We start from the raw sequence: 25,591 nt of genomic DNA, 5'->3' as shown, positions 1-25,591 counted from the left end.
TGCTCATAGTGCAGGCAATACAACCCCAGTCCTCCTCCTAGCCCTGATGGCTGAGGCAGATCTGGATACCGCTGGATTACAGAGACAAGGTTCAGTAAGTCCCACAGCTGGAGAGAGCCCTACCAGGAAGGCTTAGGAAGACAGAAAAGGGAGAGTATGTAAGAAATATTAAAGGAACTGCCCTGGAGTATTGGGGAAGGACAAAGCGCTGGGGGGCTCCTCTTTGAAAGACGGGACGGCTGTTCTGTCGGCGGTGATCTAGAGACCTCTGGCACAAGAGGAGCAGCCAGATACAGATCTAATAATCAGTCACACACGTACAAGGGGATTTGCTTCTGGTGGCAGAGTTTGGAGTTACCTGATTTGCAGAACCAGTTGGAAGTTAAGAGAAATCCTGGATTTCCTTCCAAGGGCGCTCCCCAGACAGACGGACGGTAACAGAGCCCGCAGGGGAGGGGGCAAGTCCTGGGCCTGGTACTTACAACCGGGCAAAGTGTTTCTAATATCTAAGTAGGTGGTCACCTGAGCTCTAGTGACCCATGAAATGGTAAAGTTTTAATATAACAGCAGGCACAGAAGTGAAAATAAAATCTACCTATGTTGTTTCCCTAACCCACCCTTTCCCTGCCCCTGGCAATGCCGCCCTTCAGGCTGGCTAAAAGGATGAGCTCCGGGGAAGCTGGGGCAATTCCTTCAGCTGAGAAGAGGAAAGCAATTCTCAGAAAGGTTAATTTTTCCGGGCAAACCGCTGTTTTACTCAGGTAATTAGCTTTGAAATTTGCCCCCCAAACAAGTGGAGGATCGTGCACTTGGGGGGGTTGCAGAAATCCAAAGCAGCAGTACCTGACGAGCGGTGAGAGGCCGATGTGCACCAACCAGAAGAGAAACCTCAGGCTGATCAAGGTCTGAGAGAAGCAAAGGAGTGCGGCAAGGCAGGAGCCAGAGCCGGAGGGATGCAAGGCCGGAGCCAGAGCCGGAGGGATGCAAGGCAGGAGCCAGAGCCGGAGGGATGCTAGGGGCTGTAGGGAGAGGCAACAGAAGAGAAGGCCATAAAAAGCCTGCATACAAGCTGTTGGTGAGAGATCGTTGGGATTATTGTGGCCCATTCTGAAGGCTGCACCTTAAAAATTGTACAGGTAAGATGCAGGTGGTCCCAGAAAAAAGGCTACTAAATGGGGAAAGGTCTATGCCAAAAGCCGCCCGAGGCGAGACTTAAGAGAGGAGAGCACCGGTATTAATGCACAGGAAACAAATGTTTTGGGTTTGGGGAGGTTTTTTCCCCAGAAAAAAAAAAAAAAGAGTTTTCTAGAACAAGAGGCTCCAAGAGGGAAGACTCAGGAGCAACATCAGGAAATATTTCTTCACAGAAAAAAATGTTCCCAGGGGAGATGATGGAGGCCGAAACGGTAAATGAACTGAAGGGAGGCTGGGGCAGGCCCAGAGGATCCCTAGTTGCAAAGAGTGAGGAGATAGCTGGGGTCCATGGGATTGCACCAGAAATAAAATGGGGCAGACCAGATGAGCCCTGTAGTCCTTATCTACTGAGGTATTCTCTGTCTCTGGTCCTCTTCACAGTACTGGCCTTGCTGGATGACTGTAGGTGATGGTCCCACAAGGCTTGTGGTGTGGGGATGTCGCTCTTAGGCTCCTCAGCCGCTTTCGCTAGGCTTATCCACAGGATTTTGCTGTTATGGGGGCGACTGGAACAACTGGGCAGGGACAGCCTGGTTTTAAAGCGGCTCACATCTTTTTTTTTTACAGGACAGAACGCAGTCAGCGGTGAATTTTGTTCTGATCTTCACGGTGTTCTGATCTTCATGCTCTTGCTCTTTTTAACGTGTACAGCTGACCTCTCCGTGACATTATCTCGAGGTCTGGGCTGCATTACTGTCTTTATGCAGATGATATCCACATTTGCTTCCCTTTTAGGTCAGGATGTTACTGGGCCCTGCGTCTCACAGCAGTCACAGGGTGGCTAAAACTTAGACTGAACTGTGCCAAATCTGAGTTATTCTGGGTAAGGAAGGCCGGATTCCTGACCCTAATTTTAGACTCTGTATTGGTACACGCCACCCTGCTGGTCAACCACTGTTTGTAATTTGGGGGTCTACTTGGATGCTACATTATCTATGGATTTACAGTTAAGTATAGTGGCACAAGCTGCTTTCTGTAAATTACAAATGCTGAGCTGGTTAAAGCCTCTTTTTTTTTTAGAATCTTCCAACCCTGCAGTAGTTATTCAGGCTTTAGTTATCTCTAAATTAGGTTATTGTAATGCTATATGGAGATAGCCCTACCACAGGGCCATGGTAGAAAACTACAGCGAGTTTAAAATGTGGCAGCCAGGACTCTGACTGGTTACAGGCCTAGAAAACGCATTTTACCAATGTTAAGACAACTTCATCGGCTCCCTTTGGCTTATGGGATCCAGTTCAGAATTTGATCTGTAATGTTTAAAGCGTTAAATGAAGCTGTTTCGACATATCTGGTGTAGAGACTGGTTATTTTGACACCAATATGCATTGTGGGCCTCTCAAGAGCCCTCTCTGAGCATTTAAAAACAACAAAGCTCTCTCCAGCTAAACGGCATGAAGAACGATAGTGCTGGATACCCAGGGAATTTTTCTCTTTAAATGTGGCCTTATCCTTGTACAGGATATTGGGGGTTTTCTGCTTCATAGGGAGGACAATTTTAAAAACTGTTTTTTTTTCTCTGGGATATAAAATTGCCTGCCTGATACGCAGGTAAACTTGCATGCGTACATCCTGTTTGCAGACTAAGAGGAGGTATTCCCAGGAGCAGAGTTGGAAAAGCCTTTGGACTCTGGTGCATCCTTGTGTTTTCTTCTGAAGAGTGCGCGTCAATTTTCACACACATAATAGCAAGTGCGATTGTATGCTGGGAGATTCAGTGGGATAACTTTCAGCGCAGACTCATTGGCATAAGTCCACTTTGAAAATCAGAGTAACTTAATAGGCATTTTTTTTGCCGCCTAATTTAGGCAGGCTGTGCAAAACTGACCCCGATGGGAATAATTTTCAGCAAGTCTTCTGCGGGTAAAACAGTGTTTGATGCACAGAAATGGCCTTTTCCAAAACTGACTGCCTGTTAGGTGGGTAAATGTACGCATGCATATATCACGTCTGCGCATACGTTTACCTGGCCTGAGCAGAGATGTTTCTGGGGGGACGGAGTTGGGGGTTGGGTTTGGATTTACGTAAATACCTTTCTATTTTAAAAAGTGTACAGTGTGTGTGTACATTTTCAGAAAAAAAAATTGTGTGCATGTTTTAGCAAAGTGTAACTTGTGCCGGGCGCATTTGGTGGGCCAATTTTCAAGGTGGATTTATCCCCATCAGTCTGCTTTGCTGACATTCTTCTGCGGGCTGTTTGAAACCTACCCTCATTAGTGTATTATTTTTATTATATGTTTGTATGTGCCATTTTGTGATTTTATTTCGGTGTTCATGGCCTAGGGTAACTTTTGTCGAGGATGTGATCAATAATTGTAAAAAGAAATATTAGTGCTGTCGTACTGTCGGTAACAGCGACAGATTCAGAAAAGGTCAGAGGGCAGTGAGAGGCGACACCTCTCTCCCCCTCACCTATTAATGCTGTGAAAGTCCCAAGGAAAGAGCTGGATGTGCACACTTAGCAGCAGAAGAAGACTCCAATGCTTTTTCTCCATATGTGCAGGGAGATCTGCTCACAGACACCTCACAGGGATAGGAAGGGCCTGGTTCTGGAGTGCAGAGAGGGTTTGTTAAGCAAATTCCTACAGCTGGAGCATTCCCTTTTATTTTTCTGTGAGAGGTTCATGACATTGCCTGCCAGATCTCTCTCCATCTCACATTTTGTGCTTGTGGGATTGGCCAATTCTGAAAGCGAAATTACACCCGCATTTTTGCTTTGACATTTTCCATGGGAGCAAAGCGCATGCATTCACTTGTGCCTGCGCTGGAAAACTGCATGCGTAGATTGGAAAATGCCATTCACCCGCACGCTTTTGCTCCCCCACCTCTGGGGAACAGCGAGGAACAATTTCCAGATAACGAATCAGGAAGGGTAAAATGCTTTTCATCTGCGCACATCACTTAGAAAAGTTGCCTCCCAGTGGATGTTGTTTGTCTCTGTTTAAATCTATTCCTGTGTTTGAGTGAGTATTCCTGCTTGTTTGACTCTGTCCATGCAGACTCTGTCTCTTTGTGTGAGTGAAACTCACCCCCACAATGGGAGCAGGAATTATTAGAAAGGGAATGGTGAATAAAACGGAAAATGTCATAATGCCTCTGTATCGCTCCATGGTGAGACCGCACCTTGAATACTGAGTACAATTCTGGTCGCCGCATCTCAAAAAAGATATAATTGTGATGGAGAAGGTACAGAGAAGGGCGACCAAAATGATAAGGGGAATGGAACAGCTCCCCTATGAGGAAAGACTAAAGAGGTTAGGGCTGTTCAGCTTGGAGAAGAGACGGCTGAGGGGGGATATGATAGAGGTCTTTAAGATCATGAGAGGTCTTAAACGAGTAGATGTGACTCGGCTATTTACACTTTCGGATAATAGAAGGACTAGGGGGCACTCCATGAAGTTAGCAAGTAGCACATTTAAGACTAATCGGAGAAAATGCTTTTTCACTCAACACACAATAAAGCTCTGGAATTTGTTGCCAGAGGATGTGGTTAGTGAAATTAGTGTAGCTGGGTTCAAAAAAGGTTTGGATAAGTTCTTGGAGGAGAAGTCCATTAACGGCTATTAATCAAGTTTACTTAGGGAATAGCCACTGCTATTAATTGCATCAGTAGCATGGGATCTTCTTAGTGTTTGGGTAATTGCCAGGTTCTTGTGGCCTGGATTGGCCTCTGTTGGAAACAGGATGCTGGGCTTGATGGACCCTTGGTCTGACCCAGCATGGCAATTTCTTATTTTCTTATGTTCCTCTTCTTAGGCAGAAAAAAATAAGAATTATACATACAAACTTTGGTGTCACTTTAATACCAGTGACATAAACTCCCTCCACTACAAGGCGCTTTCTGAAGCAACACAAAACTCTTGGAGAAAAAAAAACCCCTCACTCAAATCTTCTGTAGCAAAACATCCTACCAAGCCAGCACCGACTTCCCCGAGCTCGAACACTGACAATCCTCGCCATAAAAATGGAGCACTGCAAATATTACAAGTGATTATCAGGTGGGGAGGTGGGGGAGTAGTAGTGCTATTTCTGCTATAGACTGAAAAACAAAGCAAGAAAAATCACCACGGATCTCTACATAAGCCATTTTGGCAGAATTTATCGCTTTACCTGTATGAAACATACAGAGAACCCCCTCAAGCTCTGCAATGAGAGGGAAATATAGAAGAGAACTCTTAGTATTTACAGGATTGTGGGGGGAGGGGTTACAAAAGGGAGCTCTGAGCCCCCGCAGTGCTGTAGTGGGATTATAGTAGTATTGGAGAGGATTATGAGGGGGGGGGGATGTGCACCCGAATGTTGGAGGGGGTTATAAGGGGTGAGCACTGAACCCTGCAGTGTTGGGGAGCCGGGGGGAGGGGGGAGAGAGCTCAGAGTCCTGCAGCGTTGGGGAGCTCGCGGGGGGGGGGGGGGGGGGAGAGAGCTCAGAGTCCTGCAGCAGTGTTGGGGGCAGGGAGAGGGAGCTTTGAGCTTTGCAGTGTAGTGGGGCAGATATAGGCAAGAGCTCTGAGCCCTCCCTCCGTTGCTGGAGGAGGATTGATAGGAGAGAGAGCACTAAGCCTCGCTTTGTTGGGAGGGATTTATAGAGAGAGCACTCTGAACCGTGCAGGGGTGGGCATCATAGAAAGAAGCATTCAATGTCCTAAAGTACCCACAGAGGAGACAGGTCTGGGCCCCGCAGGGATTAGATTAAATATCACTTCCCTGTAAAGCCTACATTCATGTTCTGTGTAAACCGACGTGGTGTTCCCAAAGAACATGTTAAAATAAATAGACAGTCAGTAAATCACTGTCCTAGAGGTGAACTCACAGCTCTTTCTTGGTGTCCTTCAGGATCTGCACGGCAGGTACAGCGGCCAGGTCATCACTTTTCTCAGACTGGGTCTCCTTGGTCCCCGGGCAGGGAATCTCCAGTTCCATAAAGTGGAGGGGAGGGTGACTGGGGTCCTGCCAGTCTGGAGGTGGGCTGGAGATCTCTCTGCTGCCCGGCTCAGACGTTCCTCCCTGGGTCTGGGATGGCCCTTGCTTGTGCTGGGTGGGAAAGATTTCTTCGGGCGAGGTGAAGACTGGGGACCAGGGCTCATCAGCTGAATGCTGCTGCTGGCTGGACTGAGCTGGGACGGTGCATGGAGGAGCAGTTACGCTATTCGCCTCAGCCTGAGCGTGATTGGAACCCATTGGCCCCTGCACCCCTGATGCTCTTTCGGCATCTGTTACCAGGCTTGGCCCCTGGCTCTGTGGATTTTCTCTCTTGACAGCGGCAGACCTGAGGGCACTGAGGTCGCAGCCATGAGCTGGGTTCTGGCTGAGCTGTGGGGCACTTCTGATTGACTGCTGAGGAAGAAGCTTTCCTTGAATGAGCTGCTGCAGCGTTGATTCCTCAGTCTGAGTCCCAGTGCTGATGAACCCTGGGGAGGTGCCACATCCGTGTATCCGGGCTCTCTGTCTCTGAGTACTCTGGGGCTCAGCCAAAGACGCATCCTCTGTGTCTCTGTGTGAGTCGGCATCACTGGAAAAATTGTAGTGGGGTATAAAAGCAGAAAATAGGTAGGTTAGGTGCAGTAAGAAGCAGATACACAACCTATTGCCCAGACAGATGAATTCAGTATCAGTGGGTTATGCACCTCTACCAGCAGATGGAGATGGAGCAAAGCTGACATCACAGTACATATACCCCTGCAGTGACATCAGCCTGCCAGTATTCTCCGTCTCCAGCAGATGGTAGTCTTGCATTTCCCTACTGGGGATTGCTTTACATTTTTAGAAGGAGAAATAAAAGGAGATGTAATTCATCCCACTCTCCTGTGGTGATACCAAATGGTCCCTCCCCCAGTTGAGAATTCCTAAGGTGATTTCTGTGGTCCTTCAGATGAGTGCCTTTTTCCGGTAGGTGGATTTATTAGCCGGCATGGACTTAGCTGTGAAAACGGCTGAAAGGCAGCGGGTTCAGGAAGCTGAGCGCGGCGGTGACTGTATATGCCCTCTCCCCCCGCAGCCGGAGACTCTCTCTGCACTCAGCCGGGAAAGGCTGAGCTCAAGTGAGGAAAAAAGAAAAGGAGAGAAATAGAGTAGAAAGGTTGTTAGTAAGGCTTCTTCCTTCCTCTGGTTTCCGTGCTCGGCGCACCATCCCAATATTCGTTCCTGCTCCCGAGGGAGGTTAAGGGACGGGGCAGCCTGGTGGGATCAGCAGCCTGGGTGGGCTAGGCCCCGCTGTTAGGCTTTCCTCTGTGCGCCACGTGGTAGGCCGCGGCGGCGTTTTTGCGCACATTTTTCTGCACACTAGGCTGCCCCCTTCAGGACCATCAGTGCGTGCAAGTGCGTCTGGCTGTGCGTCCAGGTTGTGCGTCCAGTTCCTTTTGGGTGTGCACAAATCGGACTGCATTGGTTGTGTGCTTAAGTTTGGGACTCGGAAGTGTGCTATTTTTGCGATTTCCAGCCTTGGGACGCCTACATTTTGTGCTCCTAAATTTTACAGCGTGAATTCAACTGGACGCGCACTTTCAGTCAGCTGTTAAGCGTCCTGACAGACGGAGGGCACCGGTGGCCAGGAAACCTAAGCGCCTTTCCCTCTGTGCTGCCTGTTATATTCGGGCATCACAGCCTGGCGTGCCCTCTAACTTGTGCCTGTGGCTGCTTAGAGGCTCAGGGAGAATTATCTTCCTCTGATTTTACTAAGCCTGGTTCTTCCCAGCCTGAATACGGCCTGGATGAGGACGTGTCAGGAGGGGCGCCTGATCTTGGAACTCCCTTAGCTGGTTCGTCAGTGGGGATACAGTAGCCCAGTGGGCACAGCACAGGTGCCTCTTCTGGTTCTGGCATGGATCCTTCTGCATTTTCTTGGGTAGAATTTTTTCAAGGATTGCAATCCTTCCTTCGGGCATGGTCCTCCACCCCGTCCAGTCCTGTCAGGTCAGAGTCTCAGGCTGTGACCTCTCACTCGCCCGGTACTACTGTTAAGCACCAACGTACTCCTAGATTGACAGCAGGCCCTCCCGATACGAACCTGGATGGCACTGATGATGAGGCATATCCTGACTCCCTGGAGGATGGAGAAATTACTCCAGAACTGGAACCGTATAGGACTATGTTGCTGTTCTTTCATAGAACATTAAAGAGGAGGAAGTGACGTCAGCCAAGGCAATGGCTGCTTAACTTTTGGGCTCCCGTTTCCCTCCCGAGCAAAAGCTAAAATAAGGCTGCACTAAGCGGGACAAGCGGCGGATAAAAAATCTGTAAGGAGAGCGTTTGTTGGCGGCTGGCACTTGTGATGGCAGCGAAGAGGAAATCGATCGATTTTCAGTGCTATTCCTATCAGAAGGCAGGGGGTGCGGAGGTGGAAGTCCCAGCACAGCCCGCGGCTATGGCAGCGGTTTCGGAGCGCGCTGAAGAAGACGGCGATGAATTTAATCTTGCCTCTGAAGCGGCGCCTACCAGGTCCGAGTTTAGGAATTGGTTCTGTGGCATACGTCAGGACTTAAAAAGTTACAAAAAAGAAATTACAGAACTGATGGACGATTTTCGGGAGGAAATGAGTGCGCTCGGCCGGCGGGTCGATGAACAGGAAGGCAGACTGGATGCTCAAGCCGAGACGGCTAAACAGCTTCAGGACCTCTGCACGGAGCTTCAGGGCGAAAACGTGGCCATGAGGGCCAAAATGGCCGACTTGGAAAACAGGGCTCGGCGCGGAAACCTCCGCTTTCGCGGGTTCGCAGAAACTACTGCCAACAATGACTGTGAGCAACAGATTGCACGTTTTTGTTCTCATTTATTATCACCTGATGGACAAGCTACCTCTATAGCGGCTGAAGACATAAAAATGGACAGAGCCCATAGAGCATTGCGCCCACCAAGAGCAAATACCTCAAGGGACATAATAGTCTGTTTTCACTACTATTCCCAAAAAGAGAAGATAGCTGCTGCAGCCCGTAAACAGCTCAAATGGTCTTGGGAAGGCCAGGAAATATCAGTGTATGCTGACTGGTCGCAAGCTACGCTACAGAGCAGATTTGAGTTCAAGGAGGTCACCCAATTTCTCCGTCAAGAGAACATCAAATATAGATGGATGCATCCATTCGGGCTATCCTACACTTGGGAGGGGAAAACATCGCAGGCTTATACGGTGGCCGAAGCGATTGGTCTTTTGAAAGACAAAGGATTTTCTCCTACGGTTAACACCAGTGTCTCTCTCAGGAAACCTAGTTACCAAGGACAGCCTCCAAAATGGCAGAGAGCTACCTCCCGGAATAGCAGGCTAAAGAGGCACTCCGATGCAGCCAGGCAGGCTGCAGGCAATACCTGAAGAGAGGGACTGAGCCCTAGGTTATTGATTTCAGAATTGTTATCATTTGGTTAGATTTGAAGCTGCATTATGCAAGGGCTTGTCAGCCACAGATGTTTAAAAAAGGTTCTCTTTTTACTGCAAAGTTATAGTTCTCATATTCCTGTTTGTCACTGCTTTATGAAGTTATATACGGGAGGGGGGAGCACAGTTTGTTAATTTCTTCCTCTACTGATATAGTATAACATTGATCTACTGGGAGGTGTGAGTAGATCGTTTCTGGGGAGGGGGCGGGGGGAAGGGGGAGGGGGGGCACGGTTTAGGAGTAGCAGGGTTTCGTATGTGCTACTAGGGGTTCATTGCTATGATCAGGGTGAATGTAGGATTCATAGTGTGTTAGCATTGTGGGTGATTGTGAGGGGAGCAGGGTCTTGTTATCCTAGGGCATGTGAGATAGAAGGAGATGATAGGTTATCATGACAAATATACGCATAGCCTCTATAAATGTAAAGGGGCTGAATACTTCTTATAAGCGGCGTTTGCTGTTTAGGGAACTGGGATATCTGAAAACTGATGTCGCTTTTATACAGGAGACTCATCTTCGGGCTAGATATGAAAAACTGATGAAATCCTCTGCTTTTCCGCACCAATTTTATGCGGCCAGCTCTAAGAATGCTAAGTACGCAGGTGTGGGAATTTTATTTGGCCCTACAGTGGTGTTTGAATGCCAGAGATGTGTCAGGGATCCAATGGGTCGCTATCTCATCCTACTTATCTCAATCGATGGGGTGGAATATACTATTATAAACATATATGCGCCTAATAAGGCACAGGGATTATTTTTTGAGCAACTTGGCGCTCTGCTTCAGACGCACGCTAGAGGATATTTGATCATAGGGGGTGATTTTAATGTTGTTCGATCTCCCCATATTGATGCCTCCAAGGGCTGTGTCTCTTCGCCTCGCAAACACCGGGTTAAACTGCAAGAATTGATGGAGACTTGGCAGCTTATGGACGTATGGAGGGTACATTACCCTACATCTAGGGTATATACTTACTATTCAGCTGCACATCTGGCATATACCAGGATAGATTACATTCTCACGGATAAAGGGTTATTTAATTATGCCCACAAGCCTGATATTCATCCGGTGGTATGGACTGATCATGCTGCTGTAGTGGTGGAGGTGACCTTACAGGGATATGATACTGGCGTGCGATTCTGGCGTCTTAATGAAACTTTATTGCAAGAGGAGGCCTTTGCTAAAACACTTAGTGATGACATTAAATATTATTTCCAACAAAATGGAGGGGGGGAAGTTTCGGCCCCCATAGTATGGGATGCTTTCAAGGCATATTTAAGGGGTCTCTTGATTGCTAGAGGCACGTTTGTTAAGAAACGGGACTCGAAAGCGGCACAGGAGCTACGAGACACTATACAGTTACTATCTCGACGACACCAGGCTGCAGGGTCGAGGAGGGTGTGGCTACAACTCACTAAAGCTAGAGAAGATTTAACTAGGCTAGAATCCAAATATATCACCCACCAGATGTTGTTGGCGAAACAGGTCTTCTTTGAGGGCGGTAATAGGGCGGGAAAGCAGTTAGCTAACAAGCTAAAACATGTCCAATACCAGAATACCATTGCAAAGATTAAAGCGCAAGGAGACCGCATACTCACTAAGAATACAGATATCCGTACACGGTTTCTGGAATTCTATTCTCAATTGTATGCGCCGAATGCAAACATATCACAGGATAGTGTGGATGCATATCTGGAGGGCATGACGCTTCCCTCTCTCACATCTGATGCACAAACGGCCCTGGATGCTGAAATCACTACAGCGGAGATCTTGGATAGCATCCATGATTTAAAGGTGGGAAAGTCCCCGGGGCCCGATGGCTTGACGGCTAAATTCTATAAGCAATATGGGCCTCTCATTGTGGCTCACCTACAAAAGGTATATAATTCTCTTAGGCAGGGCGTTTCCCTGGGGCCACAAGCAAATTTGGCAGGCATCACAGTCCTCCCTAAACCGGGTCGTGATCCTACGGTGTGCGGGTCATATCGCCCCATTTCTTTGATAAATTTAGACCTCAAGATCTTGGCGAAAATACTAGCTAGTCGCTTGAGTACTTATATCACTACTCTTATTCATCAAGATCAAGCCGGTTTTATACAGGGGAGAATGGCTGGTGATAACATTCGAAAGTTGGTTGATCTGTTGTGGATTGCCCATGAGCGCCCAGATGAAACGCTTTTTCTTTCAATGGATGCAGAGAAAGCATTCGACATGGTCCATTGGCCGTTTTTGTTTGGAGTGCTGCGGAAAATGGGATTTGGTCCATATTTCTGTGAATGGCTGCTCAAACTTTATGAGAGCCCAAAAGCCTGTCTTAAGATCAATGGGGGGTACTCTGACTGTTTTGAAGTAGGGAGAGGTACACGTCAAGGTTGCCCTCTCTCGCCCATCTTGTTTGCCATCTTTCTAGAACCGTTAGCCATCAATATCAGGAGCAATCCGGGAATAAAAGGATTGAGTGCAGGGGGCATTATGTTTAAATTGTGCCTCTTCGCAGACGACATTATTTTCATAGTTCAGAATCCTCATGCTTCTCTTTTAGAGATTGAAGCAGAAATAAAATGTTTTAGTGAGGCTTCTGGTTACAAAGTCAATTGGGAGAAGTCTGAGATACTTAATGTTACGTGTATGGCAGACACTGTGACCTTTTTAAGGCCCTTACATCCCTTCCGCTGGGCATCCAAAAAACTTAAGTATTTGGGCATTTATCTAACCAGCCATCCGAGAGATCTATATGGCAGCAACTACCCGCCACTGCTTAGGAAAATTTTCTTTGATTTAGATAAATGGCATAGACTGCCCCTTTCCTGGCTGGGTCGTATAGCCACAGTCAAGATGAACATCTTACCTAAATTGCTATACCTATTTCAGTCTTTGCCTATTCCGATCCCTAATGATGCCATTAAACAGTGGCAGAGGCGACTATTCAGTTTCATTTGGAAGAGGCGCCCGCCTCGCATCAGTAGGCAAGTGCTGTATCAAAGCAAGACAGAGGGTGGACTCAGTGTGCCCAATTTGCAGTGGTATCTGGTGGCGGGCCAGGTTCGCCCCCTCATCGAGTGGCATGAGATACGGGTTGGGAAACATTGGGTACTTATTGAACAGGATAGGGCACCGGGGATGTTATTGGCAGCTATGCCTTGGCAACCTCGACATACATGGAAGGACACTCAGGGGCTCCTACCCACGACTAGGCATACCTTATCCATGTGGCTCAAATGGAAGACAAAGTTAGTGGGATCTAGGAATTATTATTATCTTACTAGTCTCTATCACAATACTGATTTTAAGCCGGGTATTCCTATATTAGCGTTTCACTCCTGGAAGTCACGAGCTATTACACGACTGGAACACATTTGGGGGGGGGACAAGTTGCTCTCCTTTGAGACCTTACGGAACACAGTAAGCTTGCCCATTACGGAATTCTTGGCCTATCAACAATTCGCTCACTTTTGCTCTACTAATGGAGTAAGGGAGGATCTCTCCAGAGGGAAAACCTTGTTTGAAGGGTTTTGTTTCCATACACATGGCATGAGGGGATTGCTATCTAAAATCTATAAATTGCTAAATACCAGAATGCTGGTTAGTCCTAGACATGCTGTGGCGTGGAGTGCTGATTTAGATACGGTCCTTACTGAGCAAGACTGGGATCGGATCTTTTTATGTGTAGGAAAGGCATCGGTGTCCGCGCTCCTTGTTGAAAACAGTTATAAACTTTTATATCGATGGTATGTTACCCCAGCCAGACTGGGGAAAATGTTATCTACCTGTGATGGACGATGTTGGAGAGGCTGTGACACTAAAGGAACCTTCCTACACATGTGGTGGGACGGGGATTGTATAAAACCACTATGGCAGAAAGTGGAGAGATGGCTGACAGAGATGTTGGCTCATCCTATATGCCTTTCCATAACAGGAGCTCTGTTGAATGATTTTGAACAAGGGGAATCTACGGGGGTAGTAGGCCTATGCACTCAAATTTGCATAGCAGCCAGACTGGAAATTGCGAGGCTTTGGAAACATAATTCTGGTACGACTCTGGCTGCGGTGCAACATAGAACGGATCAGGTATGCACTTTGAACAAACTTACCGCAGAAAAGCACAAACGATTAAAGGCCTTCTATTGCATCTGGACGCCTTACTTACAGTGGAGATCATCTTGGACAACTCTATCTTAAGCCTCAAAGGACTCCTATGTCTGAGGAACCTCCCATGTGGACCATATTGGAACTCCCTCATTTGCTAATACGAAGCCTGGAGCTCAGGTTGCCGGGGGGCGGGTGCTGACTCCTTCTCACTCTTGTTCTGTCACCCTTTTTCTGTCGCATACACACTTTTGTAGCTATGCATGAACCGTTGTATTGATATGTAATTATTGTACGTGTTGGTGGTGATCACCCGAGTTTGGTATCCAGAATCCAGCAGTCTATGTCATTTTGTGGTCCACCACAGGGGAAGATATAGGGGGAGGGAGGGAAGAAGGTTTCAAAGGGAAGAAATGACTGTGATGCATTCAGTTTTGGGATATATATTTTATTCTTCTTGTTGTATTGTATACTTGTTTGCATCAATAAAACTGTTAAAAAAAAAAAAAAAAAAAAAGAACATTAAAGATGCTGGGAATACCTGGGGCAGATTCCATGTGTGAGCCAAAGAAAAATCCCATTTTGGTTTCTTGTTTTTTCCCCGATTATGGAGGCCATTCAAAATTGATTAATGTTGAGTGGGACACCCTGGAGGCTGATTTCAAAGGGGCTCGGGTTTTGGAAGGCCTGATCCCCCCTGGATCCAGTGTTGAGAGAGCATCTGCGTTTTCAGAAAGTGGATTTGCTGGTCTGTGCCGTCTCTAAACGGGCAACTATCCCTGTGGAGGGAGGAGCGGCCTTGAAGGATGCGCATGATAGAAGGATTGAGGCCATTCTTAAGCAAGCATTTGAAGCAGTGGCGATGGCCTTACAAATAGCTTCTTCTTGTTCCCTGGTGGCTCGTTCTTGTTTACGTCTCTCTCAGGAGGTCGATGAATCTGGAGTGAATTCCAGGGCAGTTATGGAGCCAGCAGCCATCTTTTTGGCAGATGCAGGCTGCGATTTGGTCCACACCTCAGCCAGAGGGGTGGCTTCGGTAATAGCACTAGGCATGAGCTATGGCTGAGAAATTGGTTGACCGATGCGACCTCCAAGGCTAACTTTATGAAGTTGCCCTTTAAAGGCTCGCTCTTGTTTGGGAGTGAGTTGGAGAAACTGGCCAGTAAGTGGGGCGAATCCCTGGTTCCTCAGTGGTTGGAGGATAAGAATAGATGCCATGCTCCTTTGGTAGGAGAGGTCATGCCAGGGCATCCAAGCATTTTTGACCCTACAGAGGAGCAACCTTTCAGAGTACTAAACCTTTTTGGTAGGCCTCAGTCCTTTCGTCTTCGACAGCCCAAATAGGGTGCAGGCTCAGGAAGTTGAACCTCCTGACCTCCCAATGAAGGTTTGCCAACCAATTCCTGGGAACAGGAGATAGTGGGGAGCCTCTCTCTCTTGTATCAGAGGTGGATCAAACTCACATCGGATCAGTGAGTCCTGGAGGTGATACGAGAGGGATATGCACTGGAGTTTCACAGTGTTCCTCGGGATGTGTTCATGGTATCTACCTGCCACTCCCCTTCAGAAGAAGCAAGCAGTGGAGTGTACATTGTCAAGGCTCCTCAGTCTGAGGGCTGTGGTCCCAGTATCCACGTCTCAAGAAAATATGGGTCGATATTCCATATTTTTTGTTGTGCCCAAGAAGGAGGGCTCCTTTCGGCCCATTCTGGATTTCAACAGTCATTTGCATGTGACTCATTTTCACATGGAAACATTGCGCTCAGTGATAATGGCTGTGCAGTTGGTGGAATTTTTGACATCCTTGGATCTGTCCAAGGCATACCTCCATATTCCCATCTGATTGGAGCACCAACTTTTTCTGCATTTCGCAGTGTTGAGATGCCATTATCAGTTTTGGGCACTGCCTTTTGGTCTGGCCATCAGGTTATGGTAGTGGTGGCAGCAGAGTTGAGAAAGGATGGGATCCTGACACACCTGTATTTGGATGACTGGCTGGTTCAGGCCAAGTCTCTGGAAAAGAGTCGCCTGGTGACCCGCAAGGTGATCCCCCTGTTGCAAGAGCTCATTTGGGTGGTGAATCTGGCCAAGAGCAGTCTTCAGCCATCTCAGTCATTAGAGTATCTCGGTGTTCGGTTCGACGCAAAGCAGGGCAGGGTTTTCCTTCCAGAAGCTCGTATTCAGAACTTGATGGTGCAGGTGTGTCTGTTGCTGATCACTATATGCCCGACAGTGTGGTCCTATCTTCAAGTACTCGGTTTGATGGCAGCAACCCTGGAAGTGGTGCCATGGGTGTTGGTTCATATGCATCCTCTTCAGTGCTCCCTGCTGTCGCACTGGAGCCCACAGGATGAGGACTATTCAATTTGGCTCTACCTGCCGATGGAGTTCTGCTTTCAACTACAGTGGTGGTTACAAACGGATCCTCTAATAAATGGCGTTTCTCTAAAATCACCGGACTGGTTAGTACTCACGACGGATGTGAGTCTCCAGGGTTGGGGAGCTTCCTGTCAGGAACTGACAGTGCAAGGGCACTGGAGGGCAGAAGAGTCTCTCTGGAACTGGGCGGTCCGGTTAGCATGCTTGCTGTTCACATGCAGGTTGCAGGGTCGAACGGTACAGATAATGTAGGTCAGTGCAACAGTGACTTATATCAATCGGCAGCAATTGTTGCAGGACGTAGACCAACTTATGGCATAGGCAGAAGTGCATCTTCAGGAGACTGCGGCCTTGCACATTGCTGGAAAAGACAATGTAAGAGCAGACTTTCTCAGCAGGAAAAGTCTGGACCCAGGAGAATGGGTATTGTCGGACGAGGCTTTTCAGCTGAAAGTGGATCGCTGAGGCCTTCCGTTTCTAGACCTGCTGGCGACTTCTCACAATGCGAAGGTTCCTCGATTCTTCAGTCGCAGGAGAGATCCGAAGTCCTTGGGACTCGATGCTCTCATGCAGGCGGGTCACAGGGGGATGGTGCTTTTGGTGTTACCAGATTGGCCCAGGAGACCATGGTATGTGGGTTTGCAAAGGCTCCTGGTTGACTCCCCCCCTCCGGTTTCTGGTATAAAGGAATCTGTTGCAGCAGGGACCTGTTCTTCATGAAGATCTAACTCGATTTTTGTCTTACATACTGTAAGACCCTTGAGAAGGCTTGGTTGCTGAAGCAGGGAAATTCTACTACAGTGATTGCCACCTTGTCATGAGCGAGCAAGTTCTCTGCTTCCTTAGCCTATGTGCACGTTTGGCGGGTGTTTGAGGCTTGGTGTGAAGATTGAGGTCTTCTTCCTCGTTCGGTTAAGTTTCCGCTCATTTTGGAATTTTTGCAGGATGGATTGAATAAAGGGTTGGTCCTTAATTCCTTAAAGGTGCAAGTAGCGGCTCTTGCCTGTTTCGGGTGTCAGCTTTGCTCCGCCTCCACCTGCTGGTAGAGGTGGATAACCCACTGGTCCTGAATTCATCTGCCCGGTCTAAGGAAAAGGAAATTATCAGGTAAGTAGTAATTTCTCATTTACTAGAGAGCAGACACACAGCCAGTGATGCTCGCCAGGCAGCAGTTACACAGATGGTGCCCATTGTATGAAAAAGCAAGTGATGATCACAGAAAAGAGCAAATGCACAGACTGCGCCGTTCCCAAGAAAGCGGATACACAGCCAGTGCCATGCACAGGAAGGGAGATAAACAGCCAATGATGCTCACAGGAAAAAGCAGATTAAAAAAAACCTTTTTCTACCCACAGGGGAAATCAGAAACATATCAAGTGCTGATGACAGCAGAGCACACACACACACAGCCAGGGCCCCTCATGGGGCAATAGTGTAATAAGCAGCTACTAACAGGGATCTCTATGAGCTTGCAGAGGAAGAGAAAGGGTTCGGGTACCTGATATTACTGGCCAAACCCCTTATGTCAATCTCCTGTGCAGAGCTCGAGGACGTTCTGATTGTGCTGCTCCTGTCTGTGGGACCAACGCATCTGAAGAGATTGCAGTTTACTGCAGGAATGCAAAAAAACAAAACAAAACAAAAACCCTGTAAATAAATAGTCCAGGTTCTGCAGCACCTCCCGCTGAAGGCAGTGGGACTGCAGGAGCTGTGAGCTCACCCTCCACACAGCCAATCTTCCTGCACCGTGCCTTACAGCGCCACCTGCTGGGAGAGGCTAGAGCTGCAGAGACTGTGAACTCTCCCCCCCCCCCCCCCCCCCAGCATCTCCTAGTGAGAGAGCCTGGAAGTACAGGAGCCAGGGGCTCCCATGCACATGACTTACACAGACTCGAGCTGGCACTGCAGTGATCATTTCTGCGAGTACAGGTACAGCTCACCTTCCTGCAGCTGCTGTTTCAGCAGGGGAAACTGCTCGTCGTAGAAGTGGATTCTCTGCAGGGCATTGGCCAGCGCAGATTTCAGCAGCGTGATCTCAGCCTCCTGGGTCTGCAAACGGATTTCCAAAGTGGCGAGTCGATTATGGTCTGCGCTGCTTCCATCTGACAAAAGGAAATACAACAGTAGATTCTGTTCAGAAAGGGCTCCTTCCCAAGTTCAGGATCCATCCCTGAGCAAACGTGAGGCTAGCACTGAAAAAACCTGCATTCAGAAAATGCCTCTCTACTGGGCAAGCAGGAATGCTGAAAGCTAGAAGTCACTAATTGTGGACAACTTTACATGGGTATGGACAGCCAGCGTGTCCCTGGGATGTGGCTGGGCTGTAAAAATGAGCATACGTTATCTGAAATCTCTGCTCCTTACCAAAGGTTATACATTATAAACAGTAAAATAGCCAAGTAAAACATAAAACAATATAAAAATTAAAACTAAAAGCGACATTTCATAAATAATCTTAAAATACATCAAAACGCCTGTTCAGTCTTACTCCTTTCTCCTAGAATAGGTTATTCTAAAATCCTTATCACCTAAAGCAGTGAAATCAACGCGTTAAAACTAGCATACCCTGACTAACCGTCTACTCCCATAGATACACACCCCACCCTCACGCCCCCCCCTGACTGACACGCCCTATTGAACTTAACAACCATGATCCTCATCCATTCCCATTCCCATTCCTCCAACCCCCATTCCCATTCCTCCAACCCCCATTCCCATTCCTCCAACCCTCCCTCATCCTCCTCCCCTCTCACCCTATATATTCCGCATATATTCCCTGGCACCATGTGAATAATTAAAATGTAAATATAGTTATTGTGAATATAGTTAATGTGAATATACTTAAAATATGTGAACATGTAACCACCTTTCAAGTTGAATTAGTTGCCTCAATGTTTCCTCCTACTATAAATTATTGTAAAGCCTGTTGCTATGTTATGTTACATTGTGAACCGAGGTGATGTTTTTAACGTGCCCCGGTATATAAAAAACCCTTAAATAAAAAAAATAAAAAATAAAACAGTAAAAGATAAATGAACTATATCAACCTGGAGGGGATCAGAAGGCTCCCTCTCTCAAAAACCAGAGGTGGAAAACATGCCCCTGCCTAGTGAACTAGGGAGTGTCATAAAACAAGGAGGTTTGTGCAGGGCTTAATTTGTAGAAAAAAGGAAATGGAACTGTGGAGCGGGGAGGAGGAAGGAAGCAGGACCAGGGCCGGGTGTGAACTCTGTCTCACACACATATACAGTACATGAACACACTCTTCACAAACTTTCTCCTTATCCTAGTGATCTTCCATTCCCAGCCACTGCCAGTGCTCAAGCACCAGTCCTTCTTCACCTATGGGTGTTTGATGAGTGGCTGTAAATTGAGCACGGGTGGGGACATGGGACGGAGAACCACTGTGGTAAGGAAGAGATAGAGAGAACATAAGAATGTGCCATGCTGGGTCAGACCAAGGGTCCATCAAGCCCAGCATCCTGTCTCCAACAGAGGCCAAAACCAGGCCATAAGAACCTGGCAAGTACCCAAACACTAAGTCAATCCCAAGCTACTGTTGCTAGTAATAGCAGTGGCTATTTTCTAAGTGAACTTAATTAATAGCAGGTAATGGACTTCTCCTCCAAGAACTTATCCAATCCTTTTTTAAACCCAGCCACACTAACTGCACTAACCACATCCTCTGGCAACAAATTTCAGAGCTTAATTGTTCGCTGAGTGAAAAAGAATTTTCTCCGATTAGTCTTAAATGTGCTACTTGCTAACTTCATGGAATGCCACCTAGTCCTTCTATTATTCGAAAGTGTAAATAACCGATTCACATCTACTCGTTCAAGACCTCTCATGATCTTAAAGACCTCTATCATATCCCCCCTCAGCCGTCTCTTCTCCAAGCTGAACAGCCCTAACCTCTTCAGCCTTTCCTCATAGGGGAGCTGTTCCATCCCCTTTATCATTTTGGTTGCCCTTCTCTGTACCTTCTCCATCGCAACTATATCTTTTTTGAGATGCGGTGACCAGAATTGTACACAGTATTCAAGGTGCGGTCTCACCATGGAACGATATAGAGGCATTATGACATTTTCCGTTTTATTCACCATTAACTTTCTAATAATTCCCAACATTCTGTTTGCTTTTTTGACTGCCGCAGCACACTGTGCTGACGATTTCAATGTGTTATCCACTATGATGCCTAGATTTCTTTCTTGGGTGGTAGCTCCTAATATGGAACCTAACATTGTGTAACTATAGTATAGGTTATCTTTCCCTATATGCATCACCTTGCACTTATCCACATTCAATTTCATTTGCCATTTGGATGCCCAATTTTCCAGTCTCACAAGGTCTTCCTGCAATTTATCACAATCTGCTTGTGATTTAACTACTCTGAACAATTTTGTGTCATCTGCAAATTTGATTATCTCACTCGTCGTATTTCTTTCCAGATCATTTATAAATATACAAGCCGTAAAGCCCGTTAAAACGGGCTACATCCCTCTGTCTCTCACCTCCCCCTCATTCTCTCTCCCCTCACTCTTCACCACCCCCCTCCCCCACTCCTCCCCACCCTCCCTCTCCTCTCACTCAGTCCCCCCTCTCCCTCACTCCCTCCCACTCAGTCCCCCCTCTCCCTCCCTCCCACTCACTCAGTCCCCCTCTCCCTCCCTCCCACTCAGTCCCTCCCTTCACCCACCTCCATTTCCTCCCGGCGCCGTAAGCGCGACTTCCCGCAACCCTCACCCGGCTCCATTAACTCCTCCCGCTCCTGCCGGCAGATCTCGGGGGGGGGGGTCACTCCCGCGCGCGCGGCAGTGACCCCCCCGAGATCTGCCGGCAGATCTGGGGAGAAGTAGCGGCACCGAGCGCGCGCGGTGCCGCTACTTCTCCTCCCGCTCCTGCCGGCAGATCTCGGGGGGGGGGGGGGGGGCGCGGGGGTGACCCCCCCCCCCGAGATCTGCCGGCAGATCTGGGGAGGAGAAGTAGCGGTGCTACTTCTCCTCCCGCTCCTGCCGGTGCCGCTACTTCTCCTCCCGCTCCTGCCGGCAGATCTCGGGGGGGGGGGGGGCACGGGAGTGACACCCCCCCCCCCCGAGATCTGCCGGCAGATCTGGGGAGGAGAAGTAGCGGTGCTACTTCTCCTCCCGCTCCTGCCGGTGCCGCTACTTCTCCTCCCCAGCTACTTCTCCTCCCCAGATCTGCCGGCAGATCTCGGGGAGGAGAAGTAGCGGCACCGCCGCTGCTTCTCCTCCCGCTCCTGCGGCCCCACCGCCATTTTTTTTTTCTGACCAACGTCCTTGCCCGCACATGCGCAGTAGAGCTGTGCTCTACTGCGCATTTGCGGGCCGTCGGTCACAGGCCATTTATAAGGTAGATTGAACAGTAAGGGTCCCAATACAGATCCCTGAAGCACTCCACTGCCCACTCCCTTCCACTGAGAAAATTGCCCATTCAATCCTACTCTCTGTTTGCAATCCACGAAAGGACATCGCCACCTATCCCATGACTTTTTACTTTTCCTAGAAGCCTCTCATGAGGAACTTTGTCTAACGCCTTCTGAAAATCCAAATACACTACATCTACCGGTTCACCTTTATCCACATGTTTATTAACTCCTTCAAAAAAGTGAAGCAGATTTGTGAGGCAAGACTTGCCCTGGGTAAAGCCATGCTGACTTTGTTACATTAAACTATGTCTTTCTATATGTTCTGTGATTTTGATATTTAGAACACTTTCCACTATTTTTCCTGGCACTGAAGTCAGGCTAACTGGTCTGTAGTTTCCCGGATCTCCCCTGGAGCCCTTTTTAAATATTGGGGTTACATTTGCTATCCTCCAGTCTTCAGGGACAATGGATGATTTTAATGATAGGTTACAAATTTTTACTAATAGGTCTGAAATTTCATTTTTTAGTTCCTTCAGAACTCTGGGGTGTATACCATCCAGTCCAGGTGATTTACTACTCTTCAGTTTGTCAATGAGGCCTACCACATCTTCTAGGTTCACTGTGATTTGGTTCAGTCCATCTGAATCATTACCCATGAAAACCTTTTCCGGGTCGGGTATCTCTCCAACATCCTCTTCAGTAAACACCGAAGCAAAGAAATCATTTAATCTTTCTGCGATGACCATATCTTCTCTAAGTGCCCCTTTAACCCCTCAATCATCTAACAGTCCAATTGACTCCCTCACAGGTTTTCTGCTTCTGATATATTTTAAAAATTTTTACTGTGAGTTTTTGCCTCTATGGCCAATTTCTTTTCAAATTCTCTCTTAACCTGTCTTATCAATGTCTTACATTTAACTTACCAACGCTTAATCATTATCCTATTTGAAGTCCTTCACAGTTTTAGGAAGTGGTGAAGACCAAAACTGTGAAGAATTTCAAAGGGGCGTGGGATAAACACTGTGGATCCATAAAGTCTAGAGGATGTGAATGAAGAGAAGAGGCATGGGGGTGGCTTGCGGGAATGACAGCTACTACCTGGTGATTAATACCCTTATTCAATAAACATACACAAGGTTAATGCGACTCAAACATTGCTCTATGCTTCAACGGCAAGAGGAAATGTGAAAAAAGGATTTGCATTCACAAAAAAGCAGGAGAGTAGCTTGCTTGTTGCGGCGGTTACTACCCCAAACCAAATAAGCCTGATACTTCACTTTCAATGCATATCCAGCATAGCTCTCTGTTTCAATGGCAGGGGGGAATGAAGATAAGAGGATTTACATTCAGTCAACAACCAACAAGGACTGAATTGCATAGTCTGGGTAAACAAATAAGCGTGGGTATAGCTTGCTTGTTACAGCGGTTATTACCCCAAATCAATTAAGCCTGATAATTCACTTGGAATACATATCCAGTGTTACGAATGGGCTCCGGTCAGGAGTCGTGAACACCACTAACAGGGGTGTCTCAGGGTGGAGAAAGGCAGGACTGCAGAAGAGTCTAGATGCTGGCTGGTGCAGGCAGGAATGAGTAAACCCTATGGGCAAGTGGGAAGGTGGAATAGGCAGACTGAGTCTAATACTGGCTGGAGATACCTGATACCAGATGCATGAAGGTAAGGGTGAACTTGAATACTGGAACAGCATGGAGGTATGTGTGAGCGTGAATGTAGGTAAAGGTGTACAGGAAACTGGAACTGGGTGCTGGTAAGGATGAATTCAGGAAGCGTGCAGGTAAGAGTAATAATGGCTGGAGGTATAAGTGACTGGTTTGAGGAAACAAGACTGACAGAGAACTGAACAAACAAACCAGGACAGCACTAACATTGAACATGAAACACATAAGCCCGAAGGCAGCAGAGCGGAGAAAGCCCATAGGCCACAGACAGCAGACAGAGAGCCCGTAGGCCACAGACGGCAGGCAGAGGGCCCGTAGGCCACACACACACAATAGGTAGAGGTCCGTAGGCCACACACACACACAGTAGGCAGAGGGCCCGTAGGCCACACACACACAGTAGGCAGGGTGCCGTAGGCCAGACACACAATAGCAAGGCAGGTCAGAAGGCCTGTAGGCCACACACACACAGTAGGCAGAGGGCCCGTAGGCCACACACACACAGTAGGCAGGGTGCCGTAGGCCAGACACATAATAGCAAGGCAAGGCAGGTCAGAAGGCCCGTAGGCCACACACACACAGCAGGCCCATAGGCCAGATACACAATAGCAAGGCAAGGCAGGTCAGAAGGCCCGTAGGCCACACACACACAGAAGGCCCGTAGGCCAGATACACAATAGCAAGGCAAGGCAGGTCAGAAGGCCCGTAGGCCACACACACACAGAAGGCCCATAGGCCAGATACACAAACACGGAAGGCTAGAGCAGGGAGCCCAGGCGAGCTCGATGCTGAAGCACCGATGAAACTGCTAGACAGGGTTATAAAGGAAAGTCTGGGGTATAGAGTAGACAGGAAGGAGGGAGTGGGCCAGCCAGAAGAACATGCTCGTGGGGGACCTCTGGTGGTGAGGAGGCGGCATAGCAGCCATGGTCGTAACATCCAGCACAGCTCACTGCTTCAATGTTAGGGGGAATGAAGACAAGAGGATTTATATTCAGACAATAACAAACAAGGACTGAATTGCACAGACTGGGTAAACAAATAAGCATGGGAGTAACTTGCTTATTGCAGCGGTTACTACCCCTAACCAATTAAGCTAGATACTTCACTTAGATGCAGCTCCAGCACTTCTCTCTACAACAATGGCAGGGGTGGAAGGTAACTAGAACCAAAACGTTACTAATAAGGGCCAAGGGTAACAGATAAGTATGAGAAAAAATAAGTGTGAAAGCTTGCTGGGCAGACTGGATGGGCCGTTTGGTCTTCATCTGCAGTCATTTCTATGTTTCTGTTGTATCCTTCTTCCAATTTTTGAATGAAGATCTTTTTGCTAAAATAGCTTCTTTCACCTCACCTTTTAACCATGCCGGTAATCGTTTTGCCTTCTTTCCACCTTTCTTAATGTGTGGAATACATCTGGACTGTGCTTCTAAGATGGTATTTTTTAACAATGTCCACGTCTCTTGCACACTTTTTACCTTTGTAGCTGCTCCTTTCAGTTTTTTTCTAACTATTTTTCTCATTTTATCAAAGTTTCCCTTTTGAAAGTTTAGCACGAGAGCCGTGGATTTGCTTATTGTCCCCCTTCCAGTCATTAAATCAAATTTGATCATATTATGATCACTATTGCCAAGTGGCCCCACCACTGTTACCTCTCTCACCAAATCCTGTGCTCCACTGAGAATTAGATCTAAAATTGCTCCCTCTCTCGTCGGTTCCTGAACCAATTGCTCCATAAAGCTATCATTTATTCCATCCAGGAACTTTATCTCTCTAACATGTCCCGATGATACATTTACCCAGTTAGTCTTCAGTACACTGAAGACGCGGTAAACGCAGTCCTCACCAATACCCTGTTCTTCTCAGAAGACTCCTCGGACCCAGCTCCCCCGGTGTCTTGGTCAGAACTTATTAATATCCAGAAACGCCTTACGAGGGCAGAACTGCATTCGGCTACATTGATAGAATACTGCCGCGTTCGTCGCATTCCAAGGGGGTTGCGAATCCAGAAAGAGCCGAGGTTACACACGGAAAACCCAGCTTTCATTAATCGCTGGAACCAAATCCTCAATAAGTGTTCCTTGGACCTTATGGTCCTTATTATTGAAACCAACAAGGACACTCATGACACTCTGCAACACGAAGTCTCACAGAAGTTGGAAGTTATTAAACAATCTTGCTCGGCGGAACAGTTTGAGTTACAGCTGGAGGAATTTCAGGAGAATTTACAGAAATTTCGCTCTGATTTGAAAGCGGTTAAATTTAGTAAATTCCAGAGAGACGCTGGGGATTACCAGTCTGGGTACGTGTACAAATGGATGGCGCAGAAGCCGTCCAGGAAAGTCACCTTCGCCGACAGTTCCTCTTCCGGGGAATCTTCAGGAGAGGACAACCGCGGCCCACGCACCAGGGGCCAGAATCGCCGAGCCCGTGGGGCGGCTGCTGCTGCAACATCGGGACGCTCTTCACATACTGCACAAGCCCCAGCTGCCACGTCTGGCGATT

At 47.7% G+C, this 25,591-nt stretch overlaps 1 protein-coding gene across 3 annotated transcripts in view; it reads right to left on the bottom strand.

The window, feature by feature from the left end:
- Positions 1-25,591, bottom strand: part of EML3 (EMAP like 3) — a 192,620-nt gene that overhangs the window by 85,193 nt on the left and 81,836 nt on the right. For all 3 annotated transcript variants that reach the window (XM_029614870.1, XM_029614868.1, XM_029614869.1), the window contains exons 2-4: positions 17,961-18,122; positions 17,519-17,630; positions 6,005-6,703 (exon numbers count right to left, since the gene is read on the bottom strand). In XM_029614870.1, the coding sequence (XP_029470730.1) occupies positions 6,005-6,703; positions 17,519-17,630; positions 17,961-18,122 (973 nt within the window). The remainder of the gene's footprint in view (positions 1-6,004; positions 6,704-17,518; positions 17,631-17,960; positions 18,123-25,591) is intronic.

The sequence above is a fragment of the Rhinatrema bivittatum genome, chromosome 8, assembly GCF_901001135.1.
Source record: "Rhinatrema bivittatum chromosome 8, aRhiBiv1.1, whole genome shotgun sequence".
NCBI lineage: Eukaryota > Metazoa > Chordata > Amphibia > Gymnophiona > Rhinatrematidae > Rhinatrema > Rhinatrema bivittatum.
Note: the sequence above shows the minus strand (reverse complement) of the source record. Positions and strands in the feature narration are given on the sequence as shown.